Source organism: Lissotriton helveticus, chromosome 10 (genome assembly GCF_964261635.1).
Source record: "Lissotriton helveticus chromosome 10, aLisHel1.1, whole genome shotgun sequence".
In the NCBI taxonomy this organism is placed as follows: domain Eukaryota; kingdom Metazoa; phylum Chordata; class Amphibia; order Caudata; family Salamandridae; genus Lissotriton; species Lissotriton helveticus.
Window position 1 is genome coordinate 831,515,547 of NC_136071.1, and position 18,737 is coordinate 831,534,283.

At 41.2% G+C, this 18,737-nt stretch overlaps 1 protein-coding gene across 1 annotated transcript; it reads right to left on the reverse strand.

Annotated features, from left to right (window-relative positions):
- Nucleotides 1-8,617: 8,617 nt before the first annotated feature.
- OTUD1 (OTU deubiquitinase 1) lies at nt 8,618-11,276 on the reverse strand. The gene has a single exon (XM_078663452.1). It carries the CDS (start codon nt 11,012-11,014, stop codon nt 9,881-9,883), a length of 1,134 nt encoding a protein of 377 aa, XP_078519578.1. The 5' UTR covers nt 11,015-11,276; the 3' UTR covers nt 8,618-9,880.
- Nucleotides 11,277-18,737: the final 7,461 nt, after the last annotated feature.

The window sequence follows — 18,737 nt, forward strand, 5'->3', positions numbered from 1 at the left end:
GCATGCCTTTTCATAGCTATTAAGGTCTCAGATTGCTTATGTGTGACATATTCATAATTTCAGTGTAAATATGAGTGACACTTTCTGGAGAGCAAATCAAGCAATGAGGAAGAGTGACACACATATATAAAAATAATTGCACTAATTTGAGCAACTAGAAACTATAAGAAAATATTAAAACTGCTGGAAAGCACCAGAAATGGAAGGGCACTAATCTAGTCAAAAGACATAGCTCACAACTAATCCTCATAAAATACAGTTTTGGAAATATGCATGGTTCGTGTTCTGCATGAAACAAGTCCCGGTCCCAGTTTGAAATGTAAATTAAGAAAAGCATGTCTCATTAACCGTGACTGGAATTGCTGGCCTAATGGGTTTAAGCGCATGTTGCGAAGAATTAGATGAACTTCAGAGTGCAGAGCCTGTAGTGTAGACTGAGTGTGCATGAATGACGAACGTTATTACAAGTAACAAGGCTGTTCGTGATGTAGAACTGATGAAATACAGAAACATGCCTTTGCTCCAAACTGTCTGCTTTGCGTGCAATGGACAGCAAGCATTTTTGGCATTGGGAAATCTTAATTACCGAAACTCAAACATCAGAAACACGTGCTTCACCTATTTTATAGCGGAAAACTATAACCCCTGAATATTTAGTATGCAGTGGGTATAGACTACTCAGTCTGTTACAGGTAAAGGAAATCCGACGGCGGGCCAGTAACTGTTTGACCACCGATTTCCACCTATTTAAGAATGTTATTTAATAAATCGCTCCAAAACGAGTGTTGCTTAACAACAAATTAATTACTCAGTCAGTGAAAAACGGGTTCTGGAGGCAGAGCATAACTGTACACAGTGCAATTACAGGGCTTTCCAGGTAGTGACAGTACAGTCAGCTCAGCTCAGCCCAGCCGCTGTTATACGTAACTTGTAGTCTCAGCCTCGAAGCTAAAGGTTAATGGATTATTAATGTTTTATAAAAATCAACATCATGTTAGTAGTAGTCCCGTGTGGCCGACGATTGTGGTCTGTTCTTGGTTATATGATAATACAACTCTTACCAGTACCACGCAAATTTTACTTCGCAAGTGGCTTTAGCACGCAGCATTTTGGAACGCAGGATTATTCTACGGAAAAAAACATCTACGAAACATTTTCGTCCCTTAGGCACATATGTCATTCCATTGTACATAATGATAGTGATAGGCTAAAGCACTCCACTTTCTGAAATTATTCCCGCTTACAAGTAGAGTCCACTAAAACAGTTGGGAGGACAAGGTGCTAGAATGCCCCCTCGTTTGGTTCTGTAAAAACACATACTCTTGCTCCTCTGGCAGTGTATGTAACCTTGTCCTGACCGGCTGAACTACAACTAGTAAGCAAACTTGGGGTACCTCTTTCAGTAACCTGAAGACAGGGCACTAACCCATGAGTTCCATGTGTTAATTTAGGGTTCATTAATTATTTTGGGATTAATATAGTTGTAATTAATTGTGGATGTCTACAATTATGTTTTAGCATGGATGAATGTAATCGTTTGATACAATGTTTATTTTCGTTTTAGACTGTAGATGGCAGTGACACTATCTACAAACATTTGCTTTGTTTTCTTTACTTATCCTTTTTAAGGCTGCTTGACAGTGGAGCAATAATAAAACCGTATGTGATCAACTGAAAAAGAGCATCCACAATCACTACTGAGAGAGGGGCTTTAGCTCCACCAACATATTGATGCCCTTGAATGCAACATATGACTGGGCAGAAGTTGTGTGATTCCACTGAAAAAGAGCAGTGTTAAAAGTTAAAAGGCATTTATGGGTGGAATTGTACTAGTTTGTATAAAAGTATGCAGAGATGTATTTTGTTACATGGAATCTTACCGATTAAAATAGTATGCAAGGTGTTGGAATAGCCCTTATTGCAGGGGCATTCCCAAACATTTTGCTTTCCTCCTCCAACTTTTTGTTGAATTTGTTTTTCTTGGCCTTGGGACTCTATGCACATTACCACTGCTAACCAGCGCTAACGTGCTTGTGCTCTCTCCCTATAGCATGGTAACATTGGCTTATACCCAATTGGCATTTTTAATGTACTTATAAGTCCCTCGCACAGTGCACTACAGTGCCCAGGGCCTATAAATTAAATGCTACTAGTGGGCCTGAAGCACTGATTATTCCATCCACTTTAGTAGCCCTTTAAACATCTCTCAAGCCTGCCATTTCAGAACCTGTGTGTCCATTTTAAACTGCCATTTTGATCTGGAAAATTAAACCTTTTGCCAAGTCAAAACCTTCCTTTTTAATGCATTTAAGTCATCCCTAGGATAGGCCCTGGAAGGCCCAGACAGCAGGGAGCAATGTATTTAAAAAGAAGGACATGTGCCTTAAATTTTTGCAAGTCCTGGTAGTAAAAAAACCGGTTACATTCGTTTTTACTACTGCAAGGCCTATCCCTCCCATAGGATAACACTGAGATTGCATTATTACATTTTATACCTTTAATTCCAAAATGGGAAGATATGCCACTTTAATTTAGGTGTCTCCGGAATCACAATTTTAAATCCCAAGTAATAGCGAAGTCAGATTTTAAATTGCAATTCTGAAAATGCCACTTTTAGTTAGCATTTTCTTGCCTTAGCCATTTGGTGCCTGCCGCCTGCCTCTGGTCTCATGACTGGGTGTAGTTGGCAGCTGGGCTTTGTGTATTCCTCCTACACATCCACCCACAATGGTAGCTCAGAGGTGTGACTGAATGGGATATCACTGGCAGGATGGGAGGGAGGAGTTTAGCCCAGCCTCTCTTGCACCTGAATAGGGTGTGCCCTGTCTTCACACAAAGGGGCTGCATACCCCCTGCAGTTAGTCAGGAGCCAGGGAAGGGAGGACATTGGTGCAATTCCAAGGCGTGCCTCTAGAAGCTTCTCCCCACTTCAAAAGGCACAGCTGTGTATAAAGAAGGACCTCAGACACGACCACTTCAGTACACGTCAGGACTTGTGGATACTCGGCCAGGAAGGAGGACTCCTGTGCTGCTGAAGGAGTGCCACTCTGCCAGACTCCTGCCTTCCTGTGCTGACCTACTACTTGCTGCCCTCTTGCCTGGGTGAGGACTTGACCTGCATATCTAGAAACCAGAGTGACTCCAAGGTCTAGCAGGCTGGCCTCCTGAGCTAAAGCCTCAGAGACATAACAGGCTTCCAACCACCTTGCACCTAGACTCTGCCCTCTGTGAGCCTACCCTGCCAAGGGGCGCTATCCAGTCCTGGACCCTTGAAAGTGGGCGGGTGGTGCTTGCCAGTAGAATCAAAGCATCTTCTCTGCTGTGAGACGCATCCCTGAGCAAATCCGGGGCATCTACCCTGCTGAGCCGCAAATCCCAGAGCAGATCTGATGCATCACTGCTGCTGCGTGGATTGGATCAGTCAAAAAGACCTGCATTGTCTCTGCAGTCCTCAGAATCAACACATCACTGCAAGCGCATCCACAGCCCAAGTCTTCACATCTTTTGGCAACTACAGCCTCAATGATATCTGACTACGCATCAGCCTCTCGCAGCTCCTCGAAACCGATGCATAGCTTTGGCTGCACCATGCATCTTCAACGCAAATCCATACAACGCACTGCAACAAGGATTTATAGTACTCTGTTTAGTGGACCTAACGGGGTCCCTATAGCAGGTCCATCGCAGTGGGCCTGAACTTGTGACTTTGTCCCGGTCCAGTGCCAACTGATACCCATAGTTGGCACTTTGTGCTTTTTGGTGCTATTTTCATTAAATACTCAAAAATTCAATACCTCCATTTCTACTAATTGGGATTTAGTCATTTAAGTCTTGATTTACTTATTAAAAATTACTACATTTGTTGTCAGCTCTTTTGTGCTGTGTTTTCACTGCTTGAAGTGTCACACAAATACTTCACACCTTGCCTCAAGTTAAGCCTGCTGTTCTGTACCAAGCTACCAAGGGGGTGAGCAGAGGTTAGCTTGTGCCTTATCCTGACAAGGATTGTGGCTGCTGCTTGAGCAGGGCTTACACCCCAGTCAACCAACAACTCAGTTTCTAACAAAAGGGTTTTGGTGGTGGTCACACCCTCTGGCAACTGTAGCGTGCATTGCAGTTTGATCATCATTGATGGATCATTTTAGAAGAGTTAGTATTTTTTTTGCGAACTGTAATTTGCATATAATTGCAGTTTTTATGACTATGTCTGATGCTAGCCATCTGGGAAAGCTCGAGCTCTACACAGGAGGCTTGAGCGGTCTACAAAGACAAGCCAATGACAATGGCTATAGGCCCGATTGGTTCACTGTAACAATTATTACATAGGTCTTATATGTTTAGTATGAAAAGTTACGACAAAGGTTGATTTATTAGGATACATTTTCAAAGCATAAAAGTCTTCAACAGTAGATGGTTAGTACACTGTGTTCAAGGCAGTGATCAGATATTTTGTTACATAAAATCTCACAGATTACCATAGTAGGCAAGAATTAAACTGAGGCTACCCTCTGTGACATACCCTGGGGGAAGAAGATTGTTTCTGTAATAACCATTGGTAGGCCCTTCGAAAAAAAGCTGTATATTGTTTGGCCAACTACAATTTGTCTGCATATCCGCAACTGTTTAATTGTATGTCTGATGGTTGCTTATGTGGAATTCAGTATGTCCGAGTCAGTTATGATGTTAAGCCAATGACAAAGGCTGTGGGCCTAATTGTTTCACTGGTAAAAATTAAGTCAGATTCAATAGACATGATGTTTTTTATGGGGGGGGGGGGGGGGGGAGGAAGTATCACGAAGGCAATAGGAATTTATTTATTATGAAACACGTTAAAGCCAATAGACCTATATGAGAGGAGTGTTAGTGTATCATGTTAAAGCCTGAAGGCTTTATAACATGGAAACGCAGATTATCTTGGTTAGCACTGGTTTTGGTGTTGGACAACATTATGGTAACAAAGATCTTGCAGTTGTGTGCCACAGAGGGAGTTCAACAAAATAGAAGTGAAAGGGAAAGTATACTTCAACTGAGATGTCAGGAATCCCACAAAATTACAGATCTCAAATCGGAATTCCAGTTTGAGATCAATAGAGGAATAGCGGAGATCACATTTAGGTTGATATCAATATTCACCTGACACCATGTATGTTGCCTTTGAAAAAAAGGATGTAAGAAAACACAAGCACACATGTATATCATTTAAAAAAATATATATATATAAATATATATATATATATATATATATATATATATATATATATATATATATATATATATATATATATAGGTAGAGTGGTGTTTGGGGTAAGCCCTCTTCTGTCAGTTTTTAGGAGGGTCATTACTACTCCACTTCTATGCACGAAAGCATACATCATGGGTGTAAGAAATTTGCCTTTTCTGCGTGGTCACCTCATATTTTTTGTATTTTGCTGGTTCCTACACTTTTGCTGGCTTTAGAACTCAGAGCACTTTAACCCTGGTAACCAGTAGGAAAACGCTTCTGCTGCCCCATTTTTTGACAGAATTGGTATATTCTTAAATCGCTATATTTCACTTACTTACAAGTACTAGTATATGGTGCAAACTGTACCCAAGGCCAGTACGTTAAATATCACTAGTTAACAGCAGCACCTATTGTGCCCTCCGCTACAATATGGCTTCGTGCCTACCAGTGTAGCCTGGCTAGCAGTATAAAAATAGCAATTCAACCTGTCAAATTTAACCCTTTATTTGTAGGGCTTGTTACCCAAAAGGCAGGGAGCAGGGTATTCGAAAGTACATGTAAAAAATGTATGTGAACATGTCCTTACAGAGACAAGCCCCCAAAAGCTATTTTTCCTTTGTGGCAAACCTAGATGTTCTATGTAGAAACCCATACTATAGATTAAAAATCATAAAACCGTATCTCAGGAATAGATCGACCTTGGAAGACTGCTGCTACAGACCGACAAGAAGAGAGAGGCATATATGCTCCACCACTTGTGTAAAATGGACACACCATTTACAAACATTCAGCTTGGTGATGTCACCAAACCGCAACCCAGAGGAACATTACAAAAACGTAATTTAATTTCCGTCTGTTAAAGTTGTCTCTAGTTTGCAATGTAGCATGCTTCCTATTAATAACCCAGTGACTCCGGCATCATTTGGCTGCATCAGATGTGCCACTATAGTGAACAAAGGAATAATGTTTTCGCCAGCTATTCCATAAACTGCAGGAAAAAAATCTAACATAAATGAAAAAAACTGCTAATAATACTAATCCCATCCCAACAAATTGTACTCAATGTTCAACATTCAGACCTAAACCATTATTCTCTCATTCCCCAGTCAAGCCAGCGCCAACCAGAACAGTTGCAACATTCGAACACATCCATCCAGTACAAAGAGGTGCTTAAAAGTTGCTCCTCTCTGTTCTTTGTGGAAGTCATAAATAGGCTCACATCTGTCTACAGAGGTGAAAACAAAGATTAGGGACAAGAATTTATTTTCGAGGTCCATTTACGTCAATATTTCTCATGGTATTCAGGCGGGAGACTGATGACATCGTCAGATCATGATCACTAGAAATCAAGATATCTAAAAGAACACATGCTGGAAACTACTGTGTAAAATTGGATTCAATTATAAAAAGAGCTGACAGAGAGAATATCTACACTATACAGCTATCTGAGCAGCAAAAGTTACTTGGCCATGTGATCTTATTTGCAAAACACAAACTTGTGTTACAGTTGAAAGTACCATTGTGTCACTGGCGGAAGTACTGAGGAACAGGGGGGCAGGGGGAGGGGGTGCGGGTGAGGAGTGATACGGGTGGTGGTTTTGGACACGATATGATCTGCCCTTGTATGTACAATGAATTGCCAATTATTCTCTGCTAATTGAACACTATGTATTTTGTGAGTCTGTGAGCAAAGTTAATAAAAAGATGTTTCACAAAAAAAAAGTACCATTGTGCAATTACCATTGATATAGTTGTGTAAATGTAAATCACTTTTGCTACGATACTTTACTGTGCAAATATTTTATACTATGCATGTTATTGACTGCACTAAGATGATAAATTATTTGCTACTGTACACTGTGCTTAATGTACAAAATTGTGTTACGCTACAGGACTCTGCACTGACTTGTAGGACTATACATAAGAGCTTCTGTATCGCTTATGTCAAAGACTTGTATAACCGTTCCAGTGCTACAGTTGCTGTTGTACACAATTGTAGGAATACAATCACGAGCATGGCATTATGATGCATGTTACACTGAAGTCTATTTACACAAAGTGATTTACTAAATGCAAAAAAAAAAATATATGACATTCTTCACAGAAACCAGAATCTGAAAAGTCGATGTTTCTAAAAAAAAAAAAATACAAATCCATAGAAACTAGTTTCTCACAAGTCCAAACCAATGTCTGCATCACCAAAACACGTGTCACAAAACATACAGATGACTGAAAATATTTAGAAGAGCACTGCTCAAGAATGATTAATTGATCAAAACTTTAAAGAAATCAGAAGACTTATGTTAACAGTTATGTTACACCCTCTTATAAATGTATGGGACAGCCAATGTGACCTGCACCCACTAATTTGAAGAGCAACCTAATCATAAAAGCCACCACCCATCTTTTTCGCCATAGCAGTAACTCTGGAAGATCACTCATTGCAGATTGGATATTACACAGAAGACTTTTATTCCACTCCGGCAATTTACACAGGACTTGTGCGACTGTAGAGTGAGCAAAATATTGAATGGTATAACTAGAGTAAAAAAATAACTAAAAAGATGTCTCTAGGTTTACAGATACCTCAAACCATTTCTGGTTTCCCCGATTAGACAGAACAGTTTGTGCAAGGTTAGCCATAAGCTGCAGGTTTCTGCGTTTCCAACACCAGGATTGAAGGCTACTGTGCATTATGACTCAAGGAGGGGGGGGCTAGAAGTGGCCAGCATTGGCCGAGTCAGGGTTTGGTAAATTAAGCAAGTGTGTAAGTGGGGGGGGGGATATGAGGGAGCCGCAAAAATGGACATCGGGCAGCATGAGAAAAGAGAGGGAGGAGCATCAGACAGGGTAGGCATAACACAGGGGAGGAGTGAGGGATGAGACTGCATAAATGCACTCTTGGAGAGTGCATGATGAAGTAAAAGTACATGCAGGAGTCTACAGCTAGGGAAGGATATTGTACGCTACACTAGGCCCATGCTCCAAAGCAGGATGGGCCTTTGAAGGCCTGAAGGAAGCAGGAGATGTTGGCCAATCAGAAGGAAAACAACAAGAGTGGCACTGCAGCCAAAGCAGGTAATGGGAGGGATCGCTGTCCGTTTTGTTCTGCTTTTTTGTTACCAATAAATTTCACAGACAGCCTTTGTGCACTATAGGCGAACCCTAAAAAGAACATCTGTAAACATGGTTCTGATCTAAGGCAAGTGGAATGGACTAAAAACCTAAGCAAACTAGACGTATATGTAATGCAGGTTAACAAACTACCATGTCCACTCGAATTTCAAAATGCTTCAGTAAGCCCCCTCCTGTTCAACGAGAAACAAACTAATACTGCAATAGTCATGTAAATAAACTGTACAGTAAATGCAGCTCAAAAACCAAACCAAGCAATAAAAGTGTTCATACGTTTTAATCATATGTTCAATCAACCATAGTTCAGATTACACAATGACTACACATACGTGATTAACAAATGTTTTAAGTTGTCGTAATCACCACATGAGGAACATGGCCGTTTGACACCGAGAGGGCACTCTGGTGCAACACGGAGGAGCAATACATAAAGTTAAAAGGGGTAAACTGCAGTACAATTATACTTTCAAGATTTGTTTCTTCCTGTCGTGTCGTCTCTATAAACAAAACAGCCTCGAGAAATGTTTTCATCACATTTCTTTTGGAATGGAGAGAGTGCAGCAAAGGGTTGGTTTCCCACTGTTGCTACACCCTCCTAGTGATACCAAAACTGTGGAGATAATCATTTACCAACTGGATGACTTTGCAACATGAGTGCCAAGACCCATTACACCAAACGATGGGCAGAAACATACCATAACCCATGTGTAATATATAAAGTTGTAAAGCACTTGATTGGACAAAACTAGTTAACTAGACTAATATCATAGAAACATTCTCCATGATCATCAGTGTGTTAATTTCTCACTTTTGGTATGGTCAATATAAGTTTTTTGGCACCTATTTTGTTTCATAGGAACCAGGTCTGGACAAGCCAAACTGCAAGTTGCACCACTGCATGAACAGTACTTACTTTTCAGCATACAAACATGCATACGCAGAATTCTGTACACAATCCTACATAACGCAAACTAAAAATCAAGAATTTCTAAATCAGCAAACATCTTAAAAAAATGCAAAAAAATTACAAATTTTAACTATACAGTTATTCAGCCTTTTGTTCAATACAAACATCCAAAACAGTAGTTAGAAAAATATTATGCAAAAATATAATCTTTTAGAAAAGATAGGGGAACTGCAGAAAATAAATTTACAAGAAATGAATGCTTAACAGTAAATGGAATAAAAGCTACCCACGTACATTAAAGTTTGCAGTCCAGAGAATGGGAATCATTTAAAAAGAAATATGTACACGAGAATGGCTTAGAAATAGAAAAGAACAGTACACAACAAAATATTGAGAGGCTAGTCGGATTCGCCAACCTGGGCAGTCATAAACATGTAATTTGTTCAGGTGGAAAAAAGCCTTCGGAAGCTGCCCAGAAAACCGAACACATATTTTAAGGCATCACACCTGCAATGGAGATGTTGTAAAGTGCAATATAAATAAAGGCCGGCGAATATGTAAAATGCGACCAAGATCCAGTGGCCAAATTGGTCTGAATCAGAAGTTTATAATATTCAAGAACAAGCATTTTGTTCAATGTACATTTTAGACAGGGAAATTGCCATTGATTTCGCCAAGTCTTCATCTCGCTGTCTCTGGGCTTGTGTTTGTTTCCTCCAGTTTTCATACTCGGGGTTGGGCAGATGACAATCAAACACTGCATCATAGTGTCCATTGCTGAGCCAGCTCAGCCAAATGCTGGGCCTGGAGGGGTCATCGGGACCGAGGTAGTGCACCATGGTGGACACAGTAGGGCACTCGGGCCTTCCGCCTGTGGTGAGGCAGATGTTGACGTTCAGCATCTGACTCATGGCAAGCAGCTCGGGATAGCCCGCCCACGCCCCATCCTGAGCTGCGCCGATCAGGAAATGTCCAGCGTCGCCCTCGATTAGAGGGTTAAATTCCTCCAGGTGGTCTGCCACATGATACACAGTCTGTTCCCTCAGCTGCTTATGCATACTCTGGTCCCCATACATGGCCTTGCTGATGGCGCGGTACAGACAGTTGCCGTCGGGAATGATGCTGAAGCGGAATCTGCCTTTCTGCTGCAGGTAGCAGTCCTGCTGCTCTAATTCGGCTAAATACAAGGCGTGCTTCTGGCTGGCCTCGGACAGGGGCCCTCGGGGTTCGGGCCGCGCCTCGTGGTCATTCTCCTGTCGCTTGTAAGAGAGTCCCTGTACCTCCAGATGCCGGTTTTCAGAATGTTCCGCATCCAGACCAACGTCTGTCTGATTAGGCCCGTGTACGGGCAGTTCGGGCTCCTCCATTGCTTCCTCCTCGCCGCCATGTTGCTGGACCAGCTCGCTTAGCCAAGCGGCGTTGCGGACGCCCTCCGCCCCTCGAGCGTCTAGGTACCTGCTGTCCAAGGGCAGGGCAGGATCCCCTCCAGTGATGGTCGTCGAGGCCATGGTTTCACCGATGATGCGGATGGGCACTATTCTTTCCACTGGCCGCACGGTTATGCGAGCACTGGAAGTGAACGGACCTGGCCCGCCCGTGCCGTCGTGAGGTAACAGCTCGAAACAAGAGGAGAACGCAGGCATAGTGGTAGATTGTTGTGTTGCTGGAGGGCAGTCAGCGGAAGACGAGCTGGAGGTTTTGAAGACTGGTTCGGGGTAATGAGTCAATACGCTGCTGTAGAGCTGCATTTCTCAGCCTTGCCCAGAGCCCTTATTTATACCCCGCTCCCAACAGCACTCGAGGTTGGGTAAAAATAAACAATGTCCTCAGCGGCGACGCACGGTCACCGCCTGAGAATAGTGTGTGCGCAATGCAATGCACGGCGGGTAGGCCTAATCCCGATTTCTGCACGGGACCAGCCCCGCCCTCTACCGTTCAGCCACTGAGTCCAGGATACGGCCGCGGCTTAGCCGCCTAAAACACTAGACTGGAGCGTCGGCCATGTTAGGGGTAAACAGTGAGGAACGTCCTAAGCAAAGGAGGGGCAAAGGGAGGCTGCCTTCTGTAGGTCACCGATGATGTTTTGTCACTCTAACATGGCCGCCGCGAGGCTATAGACAACACTCTTACTGAATTCTGTGCGCGTTGTAGTCTTTCTATGACGTCAATCAAAGCATTACGCGGCCGACGCAGCATTCCCGAGTCTTCTGGAAAACGTGGACACGCCCCCTCCCTTGCAGGAAGGTTACGTCATTCCCAATTATCGCGTCGTTGTTGACAGGGTAGCTCATATCTCAGGACTCGAGAATGTTAACACGCTGTGCTACCTACTACCCTGGAACAAACCCCAATATACGTAAACCCTGCAGCCACATTTTCACTAGAAATAGGACGCATACAGAGCCGCTCTGTTTTTCATCTCCTCGTCAGTTTATGTTGTTGGTCGGCCGCATGTAGTACCCCTTATAATTTAAATAATGTTAGCAAATACAGTGCTTTAGTCTCTGGTTCTGCTATTACATACATGTCGATATCTGGAAACACGTACGAGGGTGTTAAAAAATGTACAGAAAAGTAATTTCTGTTGACCTGGAGTGGAGGAATTTTTTAAAAAGGTGCAAGGTTGAGTATGATCCGATATACTTGTGGAGTTCACGTAGGTTTGTTCTTAATAGGAGCAAGCAGGTACAGGCAGGTACAACAGCTCATCTCAACCGTCCTCGTACCCTCCTACGTTCCAATCTATTACATTGTATTCTAATAATTTATTGTGTATTCTCTTACATCGTGTTCTAATAATGATGTTGAGTGTTTTATTAATGACAACACGCCCCTTCCTTTTTTTAACCACCGTATTCCAATAAAAACATAACACTATAATAATAATACAATATAACACTATTCTATATATATATATATATATAGAGAGAGAGAGAGCGCAAGCTGGTGCATTTATTGACAACATCAATAACAATAATTTAAACTTACAATTCAGTGCATTGTTAGATAATAGAGCCATAGACTTACTATATGTCCATGTTCAAGTCATCAATATTAAACTAGAAACGACACTGCATAGGAAGAGCACTGCGGGAAATTCCACCCTCCATGCGCTTAGTTTTCATCCCTACCATCTGATCAAGAGTATCACGTGGGGGGAGTTTCTTAGACTGCGGAAAATATGCAGTACAGATCAGGCATTCAAAAGATGTGTCAGTGAGACCATCAGTAGATTTGCTGACAGAGGTTACAGTAATCATATTATCCAGCTGGCCTTTGATAAGGTTAAAGAGGTCCCACGTGATAACTTACTGTGCAATAGTAAATTTAGATAATCCAGGAAGGCGAGTACTGAAGAAACATTGAATAAGACCAGTCAGGAAACTGGCCTCTTAACTACTTACAACAAACAACATAGACAAATTAATTGGTCCATCATAAGAACATATGTGATTTTAGGAGAACTATTTCCATCCCAACCCGTTTTAACTTTCAGTAAAGCTAATTCAATGCATAATGCTTTGGTTAGAACCAGTCTGGAGATACCATTTGGGGACTCCAAGCCTAAAACTACATGACTGGGACTTTAGAACGTTTTCTATAAGTGCAGCTCGTGCAGAGCATGTCAATTTGGCACTAATACGACCCAATATTCTTCTGTGTTCGGCCCCAATATATAAATTAACTTAAAGGAAGATATAACTGCCGTACAGAATTTGCAGTTTATGTTTTAACTTGCTCCTGCGGTTTACAATACGTGGGGAATACTAAACTGCAAATACATGTGCAAATTCTTCAATATCTCAGAGCAATAGTTAACTATGACATGTCCTACACAGTTAGTGCAAATAACAAGGACCCCTGAACAGTAAATCGTTCAACTCCTAGGACAGGGAAAAATGAGTGAAGTAAGCAACAATTCCTAGGCAATCTTCAATATTTATCAATACAAACAGATACGTAAGGGAGAGCAGCAAAATGAAACCAAGATTGATAATTTTAAAAAAGCATTCATTTTAATAATATTATAAAAAAAATTAAATTAAAAATTGTGTACCAACACAATATAAAATATAAATCAAACAAACATATAACATTTCATTTAGTCAAAAATCAAAACATAGAATGCATATATAAAAAACTAGTGGCAAAGATGTATAATTTCTATCGACGCGCGTTTCGGCGTACTCGATGCCTTCTTCTGGAATAGCCACAAATTACATATAATGATATTATAGAATGAAACGGCTGAGAATTTCCTCTGGATGACCGTATTTCCTTGAAGTATGTTCCAAAGCTCAGAATATGTAGTTTTTCCTTTATTATATAATCTTTCAATACTACTCCGGATATAGGCAACGAGTCTTGGATAAGGAAATCTTCATTCTTCAAGTTTTAATCCCAATTAAAATATTTTTCAAAAGAGAAGAGCTACACGGAACTTGTGTCTCTTCGTTATCCCCAAGCATCCAGATGTGACGCTTATATACGGATATGTAATCTGTAATATAGTTAATTATATGTACAAGGCGAGGCGATACTTCAAGATTTTCACCCCTCCGAAATTTAAAACCATTGTTTGCCCCGGACCCAGGAGTGAAGAACAGCTATCAGGCTATCTGTCTTCTTTTAAATTTCGAAGGGGTGAAAATCTTGAAGTATCGCCTCTCCTTGTCTATATAATTAACCCAATTACAGATTACATATCCGTATATAAGCGTCACATCTGGATGCTTGGGGATAATGAAGAGACACAAGCTCCGTGTAGCACTTCTCTTTTGAAAAATATTTTAATTGGGATTAAATCTTGAAGAATGAATATTTCCTTATCCAAGACTCGTTGCCTATATCAGGAGTAGTATTGAAAGATTATATAATAAAGGAAAAACTACATATTCTGAGTTTTGGAACATACTTCAAGGAAATACGGTCATCCAGAGGAAATTCTCAGCCGTTTCATTCTATAATATCATTATATGTAATTTATGGTTATTCCTGAAGAAGGCTTAGAGTACGCCGAAACGCGCGTCGATAGAAATTATACATCTTTGCCACTAGTTTTTTATATATGCATTCTATGTTTTGATTTTTGACTAAATTAAATGTTATATGTTTATGTGATTTATATTTTATATTGTGTTGCTACACAATTTTTAATTGAATTGTTTTTATAATATTAAAACGAATGCTTTTTTAACATTATCAATCTTAGTTTCATTTTGCTGCTCTCCCTTACGTATCTGTTTGTATTGATAATTATTGAAGATTGCCTAGGAATTGTTGTTTACTTCACTCATGTCCTACACAGTTGCCAGGCGCTTTTTACCCCTTCGCTGCTAGGCCTTTTCCCCTCCTGTGCTAAGCCATTTTTGGGCGATTTGGGTCAGTGTGCGCTTAGGCCCCTTTCACTTTTTGACCACATAAGGTATCTACGCCAAATTAGCGTCCTTTTCTTCCAACATCATGGGGATTCTAAAGATACCCAGGGTTTGTGGATTCCCTTGGAGGGGTCCCAGAAATTAAGCAAAATACAGTAACATTTTTGTTTTTTTCAGAAAAATGGGGAAAACGGGTTGCAAATGCAAGCCTCTGGGTTTTTCCCTGCAAATGTTATCAAAAAAGGGTTTCTGGGGCTGAAATCAGCATTTTCTCAGCTTTTAGGAAATGACAGTCTTTTGTCAGAGAACCAATATTTTTCACACAGTTTTGGCATTTTTCTGGGACATAGCCTATTTTTGCTATTTTTAGTGCTTTCAACCTCCTTCCAGTTAATGGTAGAAATGAGTTCGAAAGCAATAATGGATCCTGGAAAGCTATATGAATGAAATGAAAAAAAAAGTTTATTGTTTCAGTTAATTAAAACCATAACAATACATTTTATAAAATCAAGTACTGGGATCAAGGCTCTTAATGTTTAACCGCATTCTCTTTCTTTTGATCTAAAAACATTCTGAGTCTAATACAAAAAATAAAAAAAATGTGAGCATTTTGGTGAACATAATATACAAGTTAAAAGAAAGAAACGGTCGAGAAACTATTGTTAACACATATAAAATGTGGTTCCAGGAGTTCTGGAATTATTCTTTGTTAAGTTCGAGAGGGCCTTTATTAGATTCAAGTGAGCCCTCTTCCACGGAGGCCACTGACATGTGTCCCTTGTTCAGGCAGGGTACCAGGTTGTAGTTCAGCGCTTGAGCATGAACCAACAGGAACTTTATTAATAGGCAGTTCAGACGGGTGTCTGTTGGATTTAAGACTGTCATGATCGCCGATCTGCACATTCTGATGCCTCGTTCATTCATGGCCTTTTTTAGGAAGATGGCTCGAGCCTGGGCCAAATTCGGACAAATGCAAATGAGATGAATGAAGTCCTCCTTGCTGCAACCACATAGTCCACAAGTTTTGGGTCCGTCATGCTCCCAAATTGGCTGGTCCATGGTAAAGGGAAATTTTCCCAGACGTAGCGCCATTAGCTTTTGTTTTCTAGGGGCCGGAAATGTAATTGTTAGGTATGGGGCTGCAGCGAGTGTTTTGTATTTGGATATAACCATCCAGGCATGTTTTCTTGTACTGAAAGTAGCCTTGTCAGTTACGAGTGAATGAAATTTTGTTGACTTATTTATGGCTTGCCTAAAAGCTGGATAAGACAGGTTAATTTCCCAAAGGTTTCTTGTCTCGGTGTCAGATAAGGCCTTCTCGAGAAACTGATTGTATGGAGACTTTGCGTCAGTCTTTATTTCGTCCCACAGGGCTTTATGCAATTCTGAAGCAGATGTCTTCTGTTTCAGGCTGTACCAATACTTTATTGTTGCGTACTTCCTTCCCACTATTTCGCTTATTACCCCAAATTCTAATCTCGTCTGAGCTGGTGAAGCTGCCCGGTGAATTTGGAAAGTGGATTTGTACATAGCCGTCTGTAATTTGTTCAGCAGATCCGCGTCTTTCCCATAAAGAGCTGCACTGCCGTAGGACAGCGTAGGAAGCACCTTGGCTTTTAATATTGCCAGTAAAGGTTTGTATGTTGGCCCCGTAAGCTTTTTTGCAAGAGACATGAAGGCAAATGAAAGTGCGTTTACTCTCTGGGCGATGTACATTTTTTGCTGCTGGTGGTTGTGCCGATTGTCAAAATAAAAGCCCAAGTACTTATAGGTGGACACAGCTTCTATGTTTTTTCCCTCTAATTGGACACGTTGGCTTAGTGTCCGTCGTCTGGTGATGAGCATTGTTTTGCTTTTTGTTGTATTTATCTCCAAATTGTTATTACTTATAAATTACGCTAGCCCCTCCAGCGATCTTTGGAGGCCAATCTTGGTTAAGCTCATCAATACGACGTCGTCCGCGTATGATAAATGAGTTAGAGATAGGGAGCCAAGTTTTGGGGGGTGGGATAAGATGTTATTTAGGCTTGGAGGTAGGTCTGCCATAAAGAGATTGAAGAGATGCGGGGCTAGAACAAAGACTTGCTTGAGGCCTTTACTGGTGTTGATTTTCCTTGAGAGCAGTGTTCCGATCCCCAATTTTACTTCCATCCATGTGCTGGAGTAAAGAAGAAGAATTCCTCTCAATGTTTTTTCCGGGATATTCCAGCTGCACAGTTTCCTCCATAGGATACTGCGGTCTACGCTATCGAAGGCCGCCTTTAAGACAATAAAACAGAGATGGAGGGGCTGTTTCCTTCGTAGATATTTGTCGGCAAACACTGAGAGTGACAAGACGTTTGTCATTGTCCCACACCCCTTCCTGAAGCCAGTTTGATTCAACGGGATTCTCTTTGTCGCGTCAGACCAGCTTATCAGGTCTTCAAGGAGCAGGGATGCAAAGTACTTCGCCTCCTCATCTAGGAGAGCGATCAATCTGTAATTTGCTGGAGATGTTCTATCTCCTCCTTTGAAGATAGGTGAAATTATTGAGCCTTGCCAGCTTTATGGAATTTGGTTTTTGTTTTCCACTTCATCTAATAGTTTTTTTAGGTTTCCACTCCAGTAGTCCGGGTCGTCTTTGAAAACTATCGGAGGGATGCCATTCGGTCCTGGCGCTCCACTGCCGCGCGACTTCCTTAAAATTCTTCTTATATCCTCATCGCGGAAACCTGTGCGTCTGGGCTTCTCTGCTATCTCGTAGTACTCTGAAAATTGTGCCTCTTCTCTAAAGTTCCTTATTGTCCTTTGGTCCACATCTGACAACTGTGTTGCACTACTTTCTTTATTCAGGAGTTCTGCTTTTGTACAGGGCATTTTTTCTTCGCCACTAATTATGGAACTCGCTTTGCTGTGTTTGACCCTTTTGTTATTGTTTTGTTGCTCTGCACGTGTATTGGGCACGTCTTTTGTTGCGTCCGAGAATCTCTGTGTTAATAATGCCGCCCAGTCTGCTTCTTGGACATTTGATGTTATTGGGTTTGGAGGATGGTTTAGACCGTTGATGATTTTCCAGAATGCATTTGAGTTGGTGCTCTTTGCATTGCAGAGTAGTTTTGCCCAGAAATCATCCTTCAGACATCTTTTATGTTCCCACATTTTCTTTTTATACTCTCTTTTAAGATTTAGTATTTGGGCCCAGTCTTTTGATGACGTTGTTATCTTTTTTAGTGCTCTAGCATTTCTTCTAATTTCTATTTTGAGCTTTGCCAAGTTTTTTGGTAGTGGGATTTTATAAATTGAAGGCCGTGTATTTTTTTGGGGAGTGGGCATAATTGTTGTTAGCATTTCAGTGAAATTCTCCCATTTTTGTATCTGATTGCCTTTAGTTGTCTCACTCCCCGTTTTTTGTCTCTGTACTTTTATCTGCAACTCCTCAATGTTAGCCGTTGTTCCATTTAATCGTTTCAGGTTGGTGGAGAAGGAACTCTCTCCAACTAGCTTGGTATTATAATGTTTGTTGAGTTTTAAATTGAAAAAGGTATGCTGATACGAGTGATCACTTTTTGATGTGAATTCAATTAAAAATTGATGGACGAGGGGCAGTAGTGGCAGTGAGACTGCTGTGTAGTCGAGTCTTGAGGTGGTCGAAGTTCCTAGATAAGTGTGCTGTGGCGGATTGTACCCTGGAGTTCTCCCATTAAGGAATCGCAGTGCAAGAAATTCCAAGGATGTTACTAGTTGTTGACCGATTGGATCGTAACGTTCTGTTTTCAGCTGATTTTGTGGTGTGACATTCCAGAATTTGTTGTCTGCTGCTAACTTCTCATCCTCCTCTGGTGTATAGATTAGGTTTGAGTTGAGGTCACCTGTTAGGATGATTTCCCAAGTGGGGTTGTTGTTTCGAATATCCCTGAACGTGGATACTAGATGATCCAGCTAGGCTTGTTTCTCTTTTACATTTGGAGGTACATAGGAATTCACTAATAGTACCGGAGTCGCTCTACCAGGTAGAGACAACTTTATTAATTGCGTGTTTGGCCCATGCAGGGCTATTTCCTCTGATTTTATGTTGATGTCCATCGAGATATAGACTGATAGTCCCCCTTTTGGT

Bases quoted from the DNA above. Each gene is read 5' to 3' on its own strand.
- OTUD1 (XM_078663452.1), bottom strand. From the start codon at position 11,014: ATGCAGCTCTACAGCAGCGTATTGACTCATTACCCCGAACCAGTCTTC.